Here is an 18988-nt window from a genome sequence, read left to right on the forward strand (position 1 = left end):
GAAAGGACTACACTTGTACTGTACAACAGAGTTACATTTTGTGTCATCACACCTATCAACTAAATAAAAGAGGATTCTGTAGTTTCTCTCTGAAGTCTAGCAGGCTGAGCTCTCTAGCTGAGTTGAGCCAGCATCCTTAGCACATGCCAGACTTAACCCATTACCATTCCACAGGTTTGGCTTTGGAAGACTAATCGGTCTGCTATTAAAACATTAAACGTGAGTGATCAGCATTCCTCACTTGACTTGCAGAGACATGATCAGGGAGCATGAATGTTGACGAGGGGGGCTTGATAGACTTTTATGAAGGTTACTAAGACTGCAACACAAACAGAGCTGTATTGGCAACTCCATATAGTGAACTTTAAGTGAAAATAATAATTTTGGAGGTTCCGGTTAAGGCCAGCACAGACTCAAAGCAAACGGAACTATGTTGCTAAACTTTTCAGTGACAAAAATCAGGCAGCCTTGCTTGCTTTTTTCTATTTGTAAGTCTTAACTCCTACGCATTAAAAAAAGGAAGTATATTCTGAAAGTTACTGTGGCCACTTCCTTTAAGAAACTGCAGTCTTAATCTCTGAAAGTAGACATTGTCTTTGCCCTTTCTGCTAATCCCCTCCAGGCATCATATTGGACTGTCTCTAATTCAGAATTCGGAGTCCAAATGCCCACTGGATCTTCTCTCTCCAATGGGTCTTTTTCTCCAGCCAGTAGCTTTTCTTCTCGATGTCCATAAATCAGCCCACCTCTCTCTTCCTTTCCCTAGCCCGCTCTCGGAGTGTCATGGCTGGTGAACACATGGCAGGCTCTAATCAACTATCCTCCCCAAGTTCCTTGGAGTGGCCTTTGAAAACGGGCTGGCTGAAGAAGCAGAGATCCATTGTGAAGAACTGGCAGCAGAGGTACTTTGTGCTGAAGGGCCAACATCTGTACTATTACAAGGATGAAGAGGAGACAAAACCTCAGGTAGGTGCATAGCTCCCCCATACAGTACCTGTTCACTAGTGGTATAACTGAACGATAAGGCCTTGCCAAATAATTGCATCCTATATAGTTGGAATAACTAGAACAGGGGTGTCAAAGTCCCTCCTCGAGGGCCACAATCCAGTCGGGTTTTCAGGATTTCCCCAATAAATATGCATGAGATCTATTAGCATACAATGAAAGCAGTGCATGCAAATAGATCTCATGCATAGTCATTGGGGAAATCCTGAAAACCCGACTGGATTGTGGCCCTTGAGGAGGAACTTTGACACCCCTGAACTAGAAGAAAGACAATATATGCAGGGCAGAATTACATCTGAACTATCTTAAAGTAAATTAGCATTTATACTTTGCTGTAGCCGTAAATTTTTTCTAATAGAGAAAAATAATTTCCTCTTTAGTTATGAAAGATGGGGAAATGATACCCATAACAGATAGAGGCAGCCTACGTTTTTACTTAGGGGTAGATACTCAGCCATCGGCAGTCAGTGGTTTTTTGGCCACTGGCAGCTTTATACCCAGATATTCAATGTTGGGCCATATCTGGGCACTGGCATTGAATATCCAAAAATATGCAGCTGGATAAAACTTAGCTGGTTAAATGCAATATTCAGCACTTAACTGGTTAAGGTAAACAACATAAAGAGAGAATTGTGTTTGATGCAGTTCTATATATGTGATTGCCTTAGCTGAATACTGAGTATCAGCCCTTAATTGGCTAAATGCCAACTTTGCTTCAAGAATTGCCACAGAATAGCTGCTTTTGGCTTGGGTGTTTTCAGTGGCACTGTTTGGTTAAGTACCACTGAAAATGCTTGGTTAGCCCCAGACAAGTGATTTAAATGGCCATTTTCCCAAGAAAACCAAGTTGCCTGATATTGCTGCCTTCTCTCTGGCTGAAGGTGCCCATAGGCTTCCACTGCTGGATTAAAAAGAGATGTTCCAAGAGCTCATGCATATATTTGATGTTCAGTGCTTTTATTGCCCCTGGGATAATAGTAGTTTTAAGTGAGTTACCATACTGGGCCCAGCCACAGCAGCAAAGATCCCACCCCATGGCCTAATGCAGGGGTGTCCAACCTTTTGGCTTCTCTGGGCCGCATTGGCCGAAAAAAAATGTTTCTGGGGCCACGCAAACGCTGCAGCAAGTCAGAGGAGGGAGCCTGCAAGACCGTAAACACCTGGGGGCAGCAGAGGAAAATACTGCATCGCCCTCGACCGGGGCCGCACAAAATACTTCAAGGGGCCGCAGGTTGGACACCCCTGGCCTAATGCATAGTGCATGAAGGAGTTGGGACACCTTCCCTGGGAACAACTTCAGGCTGCTGCTGATGTGGCTGTGGGACTAATAAAGAGAGCGCTGTCACCTCCTTCTCTGATGCGATCTGCATGTGGCCAAAGAATTGATATCAAGAGTACATCATGTTATAGCCTTTTTGTAAGGTGTTTCTTTACAGTCTCAAGTCCTAGGTTCCGGTGTGCTTTACATATCGGTTCTATTTTTGTTATTATCACCACAGCCATATTTACAATTATATATTTGTTACAATATAGCATAGTGCCTCTGTATCAAGTCCGTATAGGCCAGGGATCTCAAAGTCCCTCCTTGAGGGCCGCAATCCAGTCGGGTTTTCAGGATTTCCCCAATGAATATGCATTGAAAGCAGTGCATGCACATAGATATCATGCATATTCATTGGGGAAATCCTAAAAACCCGACTGGATTGCGGCCCTCAAGGAGGGACTTTGAGACCCTTGGTGTAGGCCCACCTCCAAATTACCCCACATACTAGTCTTTCTTGGGCAGTTGGTGAAAGAATCTTTCACAATGAAGCTATGAGTAGGTTCTGCATTTTAGGCTCTGAAGCCCAGAATTTCTTGAGTCTGGATGAGATAGGTAAAACTGTGAACCTGATTTTGTATTTTTTCACTTTTTGCTTTTTATTGACAGCTGAAGGCATTTGGGATTTGTAGCTGAGGGTCACCAATCCCAGAAAGGTTTAGTTGGACCCTTAGTGAAATATCCCCCATGTATTGTGGGAAGTGCATGGGGCTACAGAACTTTATTTTTCAGGGAGAGGGAGGGAGGCTCTGTCTCCAAGGCCTTAATTGTGCACACTGTTAAACTGTTGACCTGAGGATCATCTCTCACCTCCGTACAGTGGTTTATTTCCGTAAGGCTCCAATTCTTCTCTATTAATTCTTTCTTAATACCACTCAGGAAAATTCTTCTCAACACTCTTCTCCATTCTGAGGTGAACTGAAACTCCAGCTTATTGGGCGAGAACTTTGGTTTTAACAGAAACCGTTCCATGACAGAAAAAACCACTATTCTATTGCTTTACCTTAAATTCTTAGGTTGCTTCTCTTTCTCCAATTTTTAGTTTCTGATTAGAATATATAACTTTCACCTATGGAGCCTAATACGAACATTGCCAAGTGCACTGTCACTTTAAATTTTTAGGCAGTGCCCATAACCACATGCATGCCAGAGCTTTACAGCCCGACATCAGCTCATAGAGCCATCAGTTCTTAGTTTTCCACAGAGCCGAGAAGCTGTGTCTTCAGTTTCTCCTCAGTGCGAAAACTTAAAAGTAATTTTTTGTGCCCTTCGAATTTTATCCCCCCCTTTTACAAAATTGTGGAAATGTTATTTAGCGCAGGCCGGTGCGCTGAATGCTCTGCGCTGCTTCCAATGTTCATAGGCACTCTATGAGTATCGGGAGCAGTGCATAGCATTCAGCACGACAGTCGGTGCTAAAAACCGCTTTCGCAGTTTTATAAAAGGGGGTTAGTTTGTCATTTTCTTCATAGTTCTTGTATCATTCACACGTACTTGTGGTTTGAGATTAATTTGGAAGTTTTTCAGGACTGAAGATAAATTATGAAAATTTAGAGATTCTATATTTCAATCCAGGAAGAGAAGAATAGTGGCAAAGGAACTTTTCTTCTGGGTAAAGGGGAATTAAAATATCTGTCTGGTTTTGTTTGTTTTGTTGGCAAGTTATGAACAGAAGGAATTTTGTGGACAAAACTGTAGATGTTAAAAAACATATCTCTTCTATGGTAAGATTTGCCACTCTCAGTGATGGAAAGAATGGTCTTGATGAAAATGCTGATTTTGCCTAAACTGCTAAACTAAACTAAACCTTAGCTTGATATTCCTGGTCATCAACCAAAGGAAGCTCGACTCAGTTAGCAATACTTTAAAAAAAATACGAATTTCAATGGGGCTAATTTCCAAAGTATTTAGCAAATAGGAAAGTTTTTAAAGATTTGCGGAAAAAAATTGAAAAAGACTAGGACCCCTCAAAATTAGAGGAAGTTCATTCCATAATTGAGAAAATTTGAAAACAAAGTTCTTAACTTCTGCTCTATCCATTACAATCTGTGCCAATTTGGGTTAAGAATAAAGGTGGAAATGCAATATAAGCCATAGTTAGGAAATTTATAGCCTTAAGAACCCAAGAATCAGCAGTTTGAAATGGATACTATAAAAGGAAAGAGGCAGGGTAGGCCTGCCAGATCTAAGATGGAGAGGCAAAGAAACTAAAGGTTGTGGGATGGTAAATTTAGGAGAAACATCAAGGGATACTTTTTCACGGAGAGGGTGATGGATGCCTGGAATGCCCTCCCTGTAAAGGTGGTGGAGGCAAAAACAGTGACGGAGTTCAAAAATGTATGGGCCAGATACAAAGGATCCTTAAATAGGAAAAGGATAGTATTGATACAAAACTCAACATATCAACAACCATAACGTCATTTATGATGCCCAGGAGCGGTGCCCTTGAAGTGGGGAAGTGAAGCAGTTCCATAAAAACCCTAAAATTTAAGAACAGAATTGCCATATAGACCAAAGGTCTATCAAGCCCAATATCCTGTTTCCAACAGTGGCCAACCCAAGTCCCAAGCACCCAGCTAGATCCCAAATAGCAAAACAGATTCTATGCTGCTTATCCTAGAAATAAGCAGTGGATTTTCCCCATGCCATCTCTATAATGGCCTATAGACTTCTCTTTTAGGAAATTATCCAAACTTTTTTAAAATCCCACCAAGCTAACTGATTTCACCACATTCTCTGACAACAAATTCCAGTATTCAAGGTGCGATTGTACCATAGAGCAATACAAGGGCATTATAGCATTTGCATCTTTGTTTTCCATTCCTTTCCTGATAATTCCTAACATTCTATTTGCTTTCTTAATAGCTGCCACACATTGAGTTGAGGGTTTCAACGCATCCTCAACAATGACCTAGATCCTTTTCCTGGGCAGTGACTCCTAACACAGAACCCAGTATCACATAGCTATAGTTTGGGTTCCTCTTTCCCACATGCATCACTTTGCACTTGCTCACATTAAACATCATTTGCCATTTTGATACCCAGTCTTCCAGTCTCACATGGTCCTCTTGCAATTTTTCACAATCCTCTTGCGATTTAACAACTTTGAACAACTTTGTGTCATTAACAAATTTAATTATTTCACAAGTTAAAAAGCAACGGTCCCAGCACAGACCCCTGGGAATCCTACTGTTTACCCTTCTCCATTGAGAATATTGTCCATTTAAACCCACTCTCTGTTTTCTGTCTTTCAACCAGTTCTCAGTCCATAAAAGGACATTACCTCCTATCCCATGACTAATTTCCTCAGAAGTCTTTCATGAGTTACTATGTCAAAGGCCTTTTGAAAATCCAAAAACACAATATCAACCAGTTCACCTTTATCCACATGTTCATTCAGCCTTTCAAAGAAATGCATTAGATTGGTGAGGTAAGATTTCCCTTGATTAAAACCATGTTGGCTTTCTCTCGTTAATCCATCAGTTCTGTCATTTTGGTCTTTATAATAATCTCTACCATTTTACTTGGCAACGACATCAGACTTACCGGTCTATAATTTCCTGGATCACCCCTGGAACCCTGGGATTCATATTTGCAAGATTTGCGATTTTAAGTTGGGTCTCTTAATTGGGCTTTTATTTAGTTGAATGAAGAGAGTATCATTGGGAAGAGAGTACTATTGGGTGGGGAAGGGTGGGTGTGTAGAGGTTATTGAAAGGTTCAGACACATAATTACATATAGATAAAGTGGGGGTTTATTGAAAGTGGAATTTGTCTTTTATTATGTATATTATATTATTAAAGTTGATGCATTATTGATGTGCTTTGATGTTGTATTTGTTGTTTGCATCAATAAAAACTGTTTGAATCTAAAGCAAAATTATAAATTGCTAACAATAGCTCTGCAAATTCATTTTCAATTCTATCAACACTCTAGGATATATATCATCCAGCCTAAAAGACAGGTCAACCAAGTGCTGATAAACCGACTTTCTGGACTTGTAGTGGGACTTTTTATGCCTCTGAATGCTGCTGTGCACCCAGAGCTGAACGGGATATATCTGGAGGAGGGGTTAGGGCAGTTTGTGAGCGGGATGGGGGCCGACCTAGACTTAGTCATCCTGCAGAGATAATTGAATGTTTTACTAGACATCCTGGATGACACTTAAACGTTGTGAGTTAGATGATGTAAAAACAGATATAAGTGCCAAAAAGTTATCCAAAGTGACAAGATAACCACTGCAGAGACAAAGTAAAGACCTACACACTCCCCCAGTGTTCACTGACCCCCTCACCCCCCCCCCCCCCCCCAAAGATCAGAATTAAAAAGTACATACCTGTCCAAGGAACATCAGCACCTGGTTAAGGAAAGCCTAGTAGAGCTGCACACAGGTGTTTTAAATAGCCTTTGGGGTGGGCTAGTGAACCACAGAGAGGAGGGCCCAGGCCCATAAGCCACTCTAACCACTACATTTATACTGGAACATGTGCACTCCAAACCCCATTCTACTGCCATATAGGTGCCACCTGCAGCCATAAGGGCTATTAGGGTTGAAGACAGATGGGTATAGTGGGTTTTGGGGGTGTTATGGGGGGTTCACCATAACCTATAAGGGAGTTCTGGTGAGATGTTTATCTGGCACCCTTTTTGTGAAGTTCACAGCAGTTCCCTCCAAGGTGCCCCACTGCTCTGTTGCCATGTTTGGGTGGCCAGTCCATTACAAGATTGACCCTGAATTTACTGAAAAATCAGAGTACGGAACTAAAAAAGAGAAGGATAATGAAAAAAACTCCTGAAGTCCAAGTTTTATCTTTTCCCAAGTTGCTAGCAGGAAAGATATCCCAATGCAGTTTTTCTTCCCCTTAGCAGATCCTCTCTCAGTTCCTCTCCAGAATATGTAAGAAAAAAATCACCCTCATTTGAAAATTAACAGAGCATTATTTGTTTTGCATTCTCAAATATGAACTGATGAGCCACATAATGTTGTTTTTCTTCATTATTAACCAAATCACAATTTTTTATTTCTATTTTTTGTTTTTGCTAAATTAGCACTTCAATGAGGGGTTATGGGATGGGAAGGGACTTGGTTGATCAATCAAAGAAATCGCTCATTGGCCACCATAATTTCTATTTTACTTTTCAATGAAGTCAAAAAGTATTAATCTGCTGATTCCAGGGCTGCATAACTGTACAAAAAAGCACTGTCAGGGAAGTGGCAGGAAACTCAGAAGATGCCGGAAAGTTCATCTTTGAAATTATCCCAGGTAAGTCAATAGGGTTTTTTTTTTTTCTTTTCTTAAAATGTCACTGGACTTCCTGGAGAATTGATTGAATTAGTCTAGTTGAGTTATTGATTTTACTGGTAGTACTAGCTTTGATCCAGATCTGGGGTTTTCAACTTAGTTCCTGGGATACACCCAGCCAGTCAGGTTTTCAGGATATCCACAGTGAAAAAGGCACACCGTCAGTGGCGCGCCGACAATCCCACCCCGACATTTGCGTGCAGCAACAAGTGCGCGCATGAAGGGAGGGGAATTGTTGGTGTACCAATGTAAGTATAGTGGGGGAGAGAGGTTTTGCGGGAAAGACCATGTCAGCATTGAGCACCCCCCACCCTCAACGGGAGCACTAATTTTTGTAGGGTTCCCCCCACACCCCTCCTCAGATGGCAAAATGTCCGTAGCGTGCGAGTTCTAAGTTTCCCCCCACACACCAACACACACCGCCTCACACAAACTCTCAAGCAAAGCGTGAGTGTAAGTGGGGAGTTCCCCCCCTCCCAAGAATAGAAAAATGAAGAAAAACGGTGTTCTGCATTTGTCCTGTGTGTGAATGTCGGGGCAGTCATTATCTGGCATGCTTTTGACAGGTCGCCGTGAAAATGCATGAGAGAGTTTTTCATGCATTGCCTTAATTGTATGCATATCTATCTCATGCATATTCATTGTGGTTATCCTGAAAATCTATCTGACTGGCTGGATGTAACCTGAGGATTGGGTTGATAACCCCTGATCTAGATAATTACATTCCAAACTGATACCCAATGAGGCTCCAGACCGTTTCAACAGGGCAATGTTCCCCATGTTGCCAGTCAGATTTTCAGAGTATCCACAATGAATATGCATGATAGAAATTTGAATACAATGGAGACAATATATGCAAATTAATCTCATGCATATTCATTCTGGATATCCTTAAAACCTTACTGGTTATAGGGTTCTCCAGGACCGACTTGGGAAACACTGGGGTAAAGAAGCTCTAGAAAAGCCATGCTTGGGTCTGGTTTAAACATCCCTCCTTCTTGTTTACTTTTTAATAAAATGTTTTCAGTTTAATTTAAAACAATTTATTCTTTAGATAAAGTAGTTTTTCAGAAGGAAATAAAAAGTAGCCACGGTTATAATTATTACCAAACTGTTTGCCTAAGTGATTTTCAATGTATAGTAGAATGAGGAGAAACATGGTCTTTGCCCACTATCATTTAGGTTATGGAACTCATGCGGTACGTTTATATCATTTGACCACTAAGGATGGAAATTTGTTTGGGGGGATCTTAGGACGGAGGTTAGTGAAGTGGGCTCAGAACTGGGAAACTGGGTTCAATTTCCACTGAAGCTCCTTGTGACCCTGGGTAAGTCACTTAACTCTCCATTGTTCCAGGTACAAAAACTTAGGCCCTCTTTTACCAAGCTGTGATAGAGGTTTCTACCACAGCCTGGAGTGCTAAATGCTTTTACGCTCATAGGAATTCTATGAGCGGCGGGGCATTTAGCGCTCCGGGCTGCGGTAGGAACCTCTACCATGGCTTAGGGGGTTAGATTGTGCATCCACTAGAGACGGAAAAAGTACCTTCATATAGGGCTCCTTTTACGAAGGTGCGCTAACGTTTTTAACGCACGCACACAATTAGCGCGTGCTAGCCGAAAAACTACCGCCTGCTTAAAAGGAGGCGGCAGCGGCTAGTGCGCGCTAAAACCTCTAGCGTACCTTTGGAAAAGGAGACCATAATGTGTGTAAACTGCTTTGGTTATACCACAGAAAGGTGATATATCAAATCCGTGACCCCCCTCCCCTTCCCCAGATTTCAATTAGGAGTTAAATCTTGGTTAATGACACAGACTTTTTAAGACTGAGGATTATCGTCAAATTAGGCTAAGAACGATACTCGCCTTATTAGTTGAAGGGGATTATATATAGGACTTATATTTGTTGAAATGTCTTGTAATACCTTTGTTTATCTTGTGTTTTGAATTTTGTTAGTTATATGTATTTAAAGATATACTAGTAACTGCTTTGGTGTTAGGACAGTCAGTCAAATATTTAATAAACTAAAGTAAACTGTTTTGCCAGGAATCTTTGGGGACCAGACCCGCTCAGGGCAAGATTCATGCATCCTCATGGCAAGTTCACAGGCTGAGATGGAAGAATGGGTTAAAGCCATCAAAAGAGTGACAGGAGCACCCTCGGGAGGTGAGGAGAGGTTTTAGCAAGGCATGCCTTTAAGTTTTTAAAATACGAGTTAATTTGTGTCACCAGAACGCCATCACGTTGTGTTGTATAATGATTAGAATCTTCTGGTAATATCTGAACACACGCACATATCTGATAGGCCTATGCGGTGAGTGAGAGAATGCGATATCTAGCATCATTTCCATTATGGGGCCGATATGATCTCAGTCTGTTACATAATTCATTGTATAGAGGGTACAGGGAATTATGCCCTGCTGTGAGAGACTACGGGAGCTCACGGCAGCCATTTCCTAAGAGTGATCTGCACGGGGCAGGAGCGTAGGAAGATCGCTCCTGCCACAAAAGCCTGCTAGACCACCAGGTAAGGTCAGGGATGCTGGGGGAGAGGCGGGAGGGAGGCAGGGAAAGTCCAGAATGCAGCTTTATTTAAAAAAAAAATAATAATAAATCGTGAATAACCAAATCCGCGGATACTAAAACCGTGGATTCGGAGGGAGAAGTGTATTGTCTTCTGCATGGTGGGACTAATTTTCTTTTGAGAATTTTACAGAAATTGATGGATTTTTTTTTTCTTTCTTTCTCTCATGGGCTTATATCTTTGGATTCATGAGCTGGAATTTTCATTCTTTCAATCCCTGCCACATCATTTTTCTAAGGGATGCCTAAAATATTTGTGACCTGCTGAGTGAAAAGGTACCAAAAATAGGGTCACAAACAGAGATAAAGGCTATAAAGGTTTGGAAGGGCAACTTTTATTTTGAAAGTTTTATGTACTCTAGGATCAGTAGAATGGGACACAGTTTGAATGTTTTTCATGTTCTACAGCCCAAAAACTGCAGGTACCTAAAATGAGGTACTGTATATGATTTCTGAGGTTAATTACTTTTTTTTTTTTTAATAAAGGTTTCTCATTTTTTAAAGACATACCCCCCTCCTTTACTAACGCATAGCGCGGGTTTTAGCGCCGGCAGCTCTATAAGTTACAATTTAGTAAAGGAGGGGGATAATTAGACTATACCCAAGGCTGAAATTTTGTAGAATTATGCAGTTAATATCCTCCTATCTTATGGTATAAATAAGTCACATGCTGTACTTTTGGTACCTTTTTGCTCAGCGAGCCACATTGTAGGAGAAAATTCATTGATCTAATTTATTTAATTTTCTATACTGTTCTTCCAAGGGAGATCAGAATGGTTTACAGTACTCCCCCGAAATTCATGGGGGTTCCGTTCCAGGACCCCCCTCACGAATTTTGAAAAACCGCGAATGCGGTTTTTAGGCAGGGGAGACAGGAGAGGGCAGCTGGAGAGGCAGGAGAGGGCAGCTGGAGAGGCAGGAGAGGGCAGTTGGAGGGTCGGCGGGTGAAGGAAATCACTCGCTGTCTGCTCCGACCGCCTTTTCCTGTAGTAAAATCGGGCTACACAAATCAGGAGCTGCTTTGACACGCAGCTCCTGATTGTAGTAGCCTGACTTTACTACAGGAAGAGGTGGTCGGAACATTCTGCGAATGACCATGTCTGCGATTCGCAAATTCGCGGGGGGAACACTGTACATAAAATTATTCAGATACTCAAGCATTTTTTCCTGTCTGTCCTGGTGGGCTCACAATCTATATAATGTACCTGGGGCAATGGGGGGATTAAGTGACTTGCCTAGGGTCACAAGGAGCAGTGTGGCTTTGAGCTTGCAACCTCAGGGTGCTGAGGCTATAGCTTTAACTGCTGTACCACACTCTCCTCTATGCATATGTGATATTAAAATACGATTTGCCTATCCTGGCAGTTAGTTAAACCCATCTGGGAAGTCCTTTATTAACTTCTATATGCCATCTGGAGTGTCAGGTTTGAAGGCAATGTAATAATAATTCAGTGGTTTGCTTTGCTATCAGGCACAATTTCAAAAAGCTTTAATCTGTGCATATTAACGCTTACATCATTCTGCTGCAGGCCAGTTATGTATTCTGTGGTGTGGGTCGTGCTGAGAAACATTAAGAGTGACTTCACTGAAATATTGTAGTTTGGACAATTACTACTGGGCATAGTATGAACCGAAACCCAACCAAAACTTACTATACCCACCTGTATACCACCTGTATACAATAGCCCTTATGTCTGCAGGTGTCATCTCTATGTAGGTACAGTAGATTTTGGGTGGGTTTTGGAGGGCTCACCATACAATATAAGCGGGTTATGGTGAAATGTGTATCTGGGACTTTTTAATGTGACGTTCCTCGCAATATCCCCCTAGAGTGCATCTTTGCTCTGCTGAAATGTCTCTGTGGCCATCTGAAGCTGTAATACAGGCTGGAATTTACGGTTTCTTTCACATCTTTGGGTGGTAGCAGAGGTTCGATAACCACTGGGAGAGTAAAAGGGGATCATGCCTTAATCCAGGGGTAGGGAACTCCAGTCCTCGAGAGCCGTATTCCAGTCGGGTTTTCAGGATTTCCCCAATGAATATGCATGAGATCTATTTGCATGCACTGCTTTCAAAGCATATTCATTGAGGAAATCCTGAAAACCCGACTGGAATACGGCTCTCGAGGACCGGAGTTCCCTATCCCTGCCTTAATCCCTCCAGCGGTCATCTGGTCAATTTGGGCACCTTGTTGGCCCTTATTTATTTTTAAAACAGGTCTAGCCTCAAATGTCTAAATGGTGCCCTGGACGTTTTGTTAAATATTTGATTATCAGTGCAAAATATCCAAGTCCTAAGCCCGCACTAAGCCCACCCAAAACATGCCTTCAACACGCCCCCTTGGAGTTTAGATGAAAAGGAGAAGAACAGCCTAGAAAGATGTCTAAAATATAGGTTATGAAAATGATTTGAACATTTTAGCAATAAAAATGTCCAAATGCCACTTTATGCCATTTTATAGAGCCCCATAGCCTATCTGAAGAATAGAACCTAAGAATAGCCTTATTGAGTCAGACCAATGGTTCATCAAGCCCAGAAGCCCGTTCTCACGGTGGCCAATCTAGGTCACTAGTACCTGGCCAAAACCCAAAGAGTAGCAACGTTCCAGCATCTCAAAGAATAGCAAGATTCCGGAACCCCAATGAGAGCAACATTCCAGAGCTGAGATTGTGATGTCATAGTGCCTCATTCCACAGTGCTTCAGAGGCAACCTCATCAGTGATGTTACAAAGGCTTGATTGTCCTATACTTGGCACACATAAGAGCATAAGAACAGCCATACTGGGTTAGATCAATGATCTGTCAAGCCCAGTAACCTGTTCTCATGGTGGCCAATCCAGGTCACTAGTACCTGGCCAAAACCCAATGCGTAGCAATATTCCATGCTACCGATCCAGGGCGAGCAGTGGCTTCCCCCTTGTCTTTCTCAATAATAGACTATGGGGGTAATAATAAAAAAAAAGTCTAAAAAGGGTCCTAAATGGCTACTTGGACGATCAAAAAGCCTGATCGTCCAAGTACCCATAACCAAAGCTGGGTTGGGACCATGTGCCTAAGGCCCCACCCACAGGAGGGGCCTAAGGCTCCCAGGCCTATTCTGATTGGCCCAGGCACTTTAAGCCCCACCAGTAGGCGGGGCTTTGATACGGCTGGGCCAATTCGGCCCCATTCTTCTGTGGGCTGCCGGACGGACAGATGGGTTTGGCACCCGTCTGTCCGGCCAACATAAAAAAGGTACGGGGAAGGGGGTGGGGGTGGGGGGGGTCGTGGGGTCGGCCGGGGGTCACAGGTCAGCTGGGGGGCCGATTGGGGGTTCTGGGGGGGGCGGATGTTGGGGGGAGGGGGTTCGTTGAGGGAAGGAGGGCCTGGGATCCCTCCTGCCTGTAATGTAGTGGGGGGTGGGGGTAGGGGGTCGCCTGGGCCAGGAGGGCTTGGGCTCCCTACTGGCCCGATCGAGTCAGGGGGGTCGCGGCTGCCGTGGGGCAAAAGGGCTTGGGCTTCCTCTTGCCCCGATCGTGTCGGGGGGGGGGTTGGTGGTTTGAAATGGCAGGAGGGCTTGGGCACCCTCCTGCCTGGATCGTTGTGGGGGGGGGATTCTGTAACCGGTGCTGTTTTTGACAGACACCGGTTACAGAATCCAGCTTTTAGGCAAAGGACTGGCTCCTCCTTCGCCTAAAAGCCCTTCTGTTGGACGTTTGGGGCTTAGGCGTTTTTTTATTTCATTATGGCTAAAAAGTGTAGACGTGGTGTGGGTATACATTTAGACGTAGTGGAGATAGGGTGTTTAGGCAGAGGAAGGCCATAATCAAAACATGGACGTTTGTTTTGGTTATGGACACTTTCCCTGCTTCTGGGTTGAACATTTAGGGACTTAGGCCAAAAGGGGACTTAGACGCTTTTTTTGATTATGCCCGTCCACGGATTTTTCCTCCAGGAAATTATCCAAACCTTTCTTAAAAACAGCTACGCTATCCGTTCTTACCACAACCTCTGGCAACGCATTCCAGAGCTTAACTATTCTCTAAGTGAAAATTTTTTTTCTCCTATTGGTTTTAAAAAGTATTTCCCTATAACTCCATCAAGTGTCCCCTAGTCTTTGTAATTTTTGATAGAGTGAACGATTCACTAGTAAAATGCAAACCATGGGCTAATGTGACAGAATTCTGAGTGGTCAAGCAGCACAGATTGCATTTTTAGGGATTATTCCTCGTATTGGTTAAAAAAACAAGAGAGAGTTTAGCAAATAATGATTCATCTAGTTCATTGTACATTAATGGGATTTTTGGAGATGTCCAGTATTCCCATAGAAACAGTTTTTGAAAGTTGCCTGTCTGCATTCAATCTGTAATCAAGAGTTCTCTGCCTTGATTCTATGAAAAGTGCCTGCCATAAAGCAACTAGATAGGTATGCCTAGCCGATCTAGGTGTTTAACTTAATTTTTTTTAAATTGGTACAATCATCGCTGTTAATTGAACAGCACCACTAAAAAAACAATTTAAAAAATGTAACTTTTGGGTAGGTGCCTAACTCGGTAGGTGCCATGTAGGTGTCTATACCGAGGCACCTATCTGAAAAGTAGGTATGGTTAGGGGCGGAGTTTAGGCATGGATTGAGTTACCCACCTTAGATGCTGGTATTGTAGACCAAGAAAACCCTGGCCTAATATACTGGCGCTTAACATTATGATGCCTACTGGAACCTCAGAGGAGGAGAAGCTTCCACCCACACACACGTGACTGCAGGCAGGCAAGTTTCGCCAGCTTCAGCTTTACTAAAGCGCCGCAAAGGTAAGGGGGGAGGAAGATACATTTGGCCGTAGGTAGGTAGGGAGGGGGCCATGCGCGATCGGTGACCGCGTGCCTTCCTTCCCTTAACTGCGGGGACAAGGCCATTCACCGCTCCACGGAGCTTTTTCTGTAACTGCACATGGCTCCAATTAGTGCAGTTATGTGCATCGATATGCCATGTCAATAACAGGCGAAAATGTGCATACCTAAATAAAGCACTTTTGCGCATAATCTTACAGTATGCTCTAAATTGCATGGGAATTCTAGGAGCGTCTGAGCATTTACATACCAGGCTGTGATAGAAACCTCTACCGTGGCTTAGCAAAAGAGGGCCTTAGTTTATTTTTTCTTCTATATTTCTAGGCACTTAGGGCTGGATTCACTAAGCAAACCGATCGTGTACCGATCGGTTTGCGACCCGATTCCCCAATGACCTGATTCACTAACCTCGAGGCCGATCACCTTCGATCCGATTCCGATCCGCGCATGAAAATGAGGGGGAATGGCATTGAAATGATAGCGATTCACTAACAAAAAACCTGCAACACCAACTAGGCTGGTCGATCACAAACAAGCGACTGCTGGGGACCAGTTGTTCACTACTTTCTGACTGCCATCTCCTGCTCTCTGCTTGCTGTCTACTCTGACTTTCCAGCTCTCTGCCCCCACTCTTGTGCGCTCTCTGCCGTGATTTTCTCCTGCCGCCCTGCTCTGCCCTGAATCTCCTGCGCGGCTCTCTGCCCCTGACTCTCCTGCTCTCTGCCCCAAGCACTGCCCTGGCCTTCCCTCACAGTGCGAGCCCGTGGTTTTAACCTGCGTGTTTAAAGTGGGTTAAAACCACGGGTTCGCTGGGCTAGGTAAAAGTAAAAAATAAAAAAAGTCGCTGCTCTTCGATGCATGCGCAGACCATCTACAGATGGTCTGAACATGTGTCATGTTTGCTACAGAGCGATCTCGGTGGTCGGTTGGGGGCGTGATTCCGAGCACCCTCATTTGCATGAGGGCGATTCGTGAATCAGCCCCCCGGACTCGGATCCGATCCATGCCCTTAGTGAATCTAGGCCTTACTTCCTGTATTGTCTTTTTTCAAGGACATGAAAATTTTTGTAATATGATTTGTAGTTAAGCTGGAAAACCAGATATCTTTTTTTCTCTCTGTCGGTAGATTGCTATATTTTTCTCAAATTGTAAATTTAAAAACATTTAATTAAAAAAATTAGAAAGTCCCCTTGCATTCCTGCACTAAGCAAATTGCATGTGTCATTTACCCTCCTTTTTACAAAACTGCAATAGCATTTTTATAGCCCAGGCTGGCATGCTGAATGCTCTGCACTGCTCCCGACGCTCGTAGGAACTCTTATGAGTATTAGGAACAACGCTAGCATTCAGTGCACCAGCCTGGGCTAAAAATTACTATCGGAGTTTTGTAAAAGAGAGCACTTAGGTGTACAAGTGTACAATTTCGGCACGGACAGCAGCACACAGTTCTTCAAGCCAGTAGTTTAGCCGATAATGCAGGTTTTATATATAGTAGTACTTTCCATGATGAGTAAAAAAGCATTGTGATTCTGTCTCTCATGACTTAACTACAAGACTCCTGAGGCAGGCCCCTTGTGGGCCGAAACACGATCGTGTCGAGTCAATCACAATAAAAAGAGACTGAACACCATTGGTCACCTTTGATGTTTTTTGGCTATTCACGGTGGTGAAAGCAGATTCTCCTGTTTGTACTCCAAGAGCTCCTTTTACAAAGGTGCTAGTGGTTTTAGCATGCGCTTAGCGTGCACTAAAATGCCACATGCCCTAGCCACTACTGCCTCCTTTTAAGCAGGCGGTAATTTTTCAGCTAGCGCGTGCTAATTTTGTGCATGCGCTAAAAAAACGCTAGCGCACCTTAGTAAAAGGATCCCCGAGTGTACAATTATCCATTTGAGTGCTAATATTCATTACATTTAAGCACCATTTAGGGCCCCTTTTACAAAACCACGCTAGCGATGCTGCTGCGGTAAATGCACCAAAGCCCATAGGAATTGAATGGGCTTTGGTGCATTTACCGCGGCAGCATCGTTACCACAGCTTTGTGAAAGGGGCCCTAAATGGTGCTTAAAGTTATAGAACGAGGAGGTAGCGCTATTTGGAGCCGCTTTCTGTGCGTTATGTTCAGCGTTGACCTTTGCACGTTGCAGCCAATGTGATCTGGCCATGCTTTTTTGTCTAGGGAATCCAATACCTTGTTCTCCAGCCAGACAGACTTCCTGGAGATGAACAAACTGTTCTGTTTGTGTTGCGAGAGAATTAACTCCAGAGGGAGAGTGGATTCTGGATAAAGCAAATGAAATTAAACTGCAGAAGCTCTGCTCTGGTCCAGTAGCATCCAGTGATGACTCAGGAATATCTCATCATTCATAAAAGCTAATTGAAAATGCCTGTCACTTGGAGAACAGAAGAGCAAAGCAAGTCGGTGGGGGGGGGGGGGGGGTATTTTATCAACCTTCTGCAAGCTAAAGGAAAGAATCTCAGTTAGTAATTAGCCAGAGAGAGAGGGAGTCACATGCATTTATTATACTCAAGGAAAGGTTTATGTGCGTTATTGAAAAACAAAAGAAGCTCTTTGTAGGAAGAGGCAGGTGTGGGCAAGTCTTGTGGTTGCAGAGGGAAAGAAAAGACAGAGAATCTTTACACTACTGATCTGGAAGAGACGCAGGATCTTTATTCCAGGGTTCGGCTCAGGAGGAGGGCACATTCCTGAGGCCATTTGGTTTGGTTTCTGACACGGCACAGTTAGGCACCCAGCTGGTCATAACCCACCACCATGGCAGCTGGGATGCGGAAAGCTGCAAGAACGCTGAGCTGGGACCTGGGCTGCTGCTTCCCAACTTTCGAGTTCAGGCTGATCTGTCTGGCATTCAGGAGGAAAAAGCCAGTGCAACGCACAAAAGGTATCCTTTTACCTTTTTGCCACTCAGGTCCAGATGTGAGAAGCAAGCAGATGTGTGAAGAGGGAGGAAGCCTAGAGCATGTCAGGAGAGTTTGCAGTTGGAAAGAATGAGGACAACCAGGACATGTGAAAGGGCTGAAAAAAAAAAGAAAAGCTGGCAGGCGGATTGCTGTTGGGATTAAAAGTTATACTATAAGCATAAGCTTTCTTTTTCTACACTAAATTTCAGTCTTTCCAAAGATATTTTTTCCCGCAGGGATTTATGTAAACCCAGGTTTTGCTAAAAAGACTTTTTTTTAATGTACAAACATCTTAAATGGTTTCACATGTATGCAAATTAAACTTTTTTTTTTCTCTCTGCTGAACCTACAAGAAAGCTGATTTCATTTTCACTGTTGCTTACAAAACGATGCTTCTTGCATGACTCATAGTTAACAAATTAGGGGTACCAGGCTATTCAGACCTACTGCCTGATTTAAAGAACACACAAGATGCCAAAAATATCAAAAGCTGATGAGGCAATTTGTTCACATGCTTATGGAAAAGCCTATCTTTTGCTCAAAGCTTCAAATCACATGAAATTAACTTGTGTACCCAATTGTAAATTTCTTTGATCTCAGATATGGGGAAAGGGGGGGTATGTAAATTTAAAATCCAGATCTCCCACAAGAGAAAAAAAATAAAATTCAACAGAACATATCCCCTCCAACACCCTGGAAACAAAAATGTACTGGAGGCTGTGGTCAAAGTTTAATAGCTGGGTTTGGAAAATATTTGGACAAATTTCTGAAACTACAAGTCCTTAGCCAGGTAGGTGCAGAGATCACCACTTCAGAGATTTTCTGGGGACTTCTTTGTGCACCAGATTGGCCATGGTGAGAGACAGGATGCTGGTTTTAAGGAACCGTTGATCTGCCACAGCAAGGCTATTCTTAAAGTTTTCTATTCCCAAAATGCACTGCATGCCTTTCTTGCCTTTTTGTAAACTCAACCCTATGCTCCAGAAGATTTTTTTGCTTGCACATTTTTTATTATGCAGTCTTTTTCC

At 43.1% G+C, this 18988-nt stretch overlaps 1 protein-coding gene across 1 annotated transcript in view; it reads left to right on the forward strand.

Moving 5' to 3' along the window:
• Positions 1-626: 626 nt before the first annotated feature.
• The window catches only part of ARHGAP25 (Rho GTPase activating protein 25), a 39021-nt gene continuing 20659 nt past the window's right edge, over positions 627-18988 (forward strand). The window contains exons 1-3 of the mRNA XM_033947630.1: positions 627-966; positions 7504-7591; positions 9678-9797. Coding sequence (XP_033803521.1) covers positions 727-966; positions 7504-7591; positions 9678-9797 — 448 coding nt within the window. The 5' untranslated portion in view covers positions 627-726. The remainder of the gene's footprint in view (positions 967-7503; positions 7592-9677; positions 9798-18988) is intronic.

This window comes from Geotrypetes seraphini, chromosome 6 (assembly GCF_902459505.1).
Source record: "Geotrypetes seraphini chromosome 6, aGeoSer1.1, whole genome shotgun sequence".
In the NCBI taxonomy this organism is placed as follows: domain Eukaryota; kingdom Metazoa; phylum Chordata; class Amphibia; order Gymnophiona; family Dermophiidae; genus Geotrypetes; species Geotrypetes seraphini.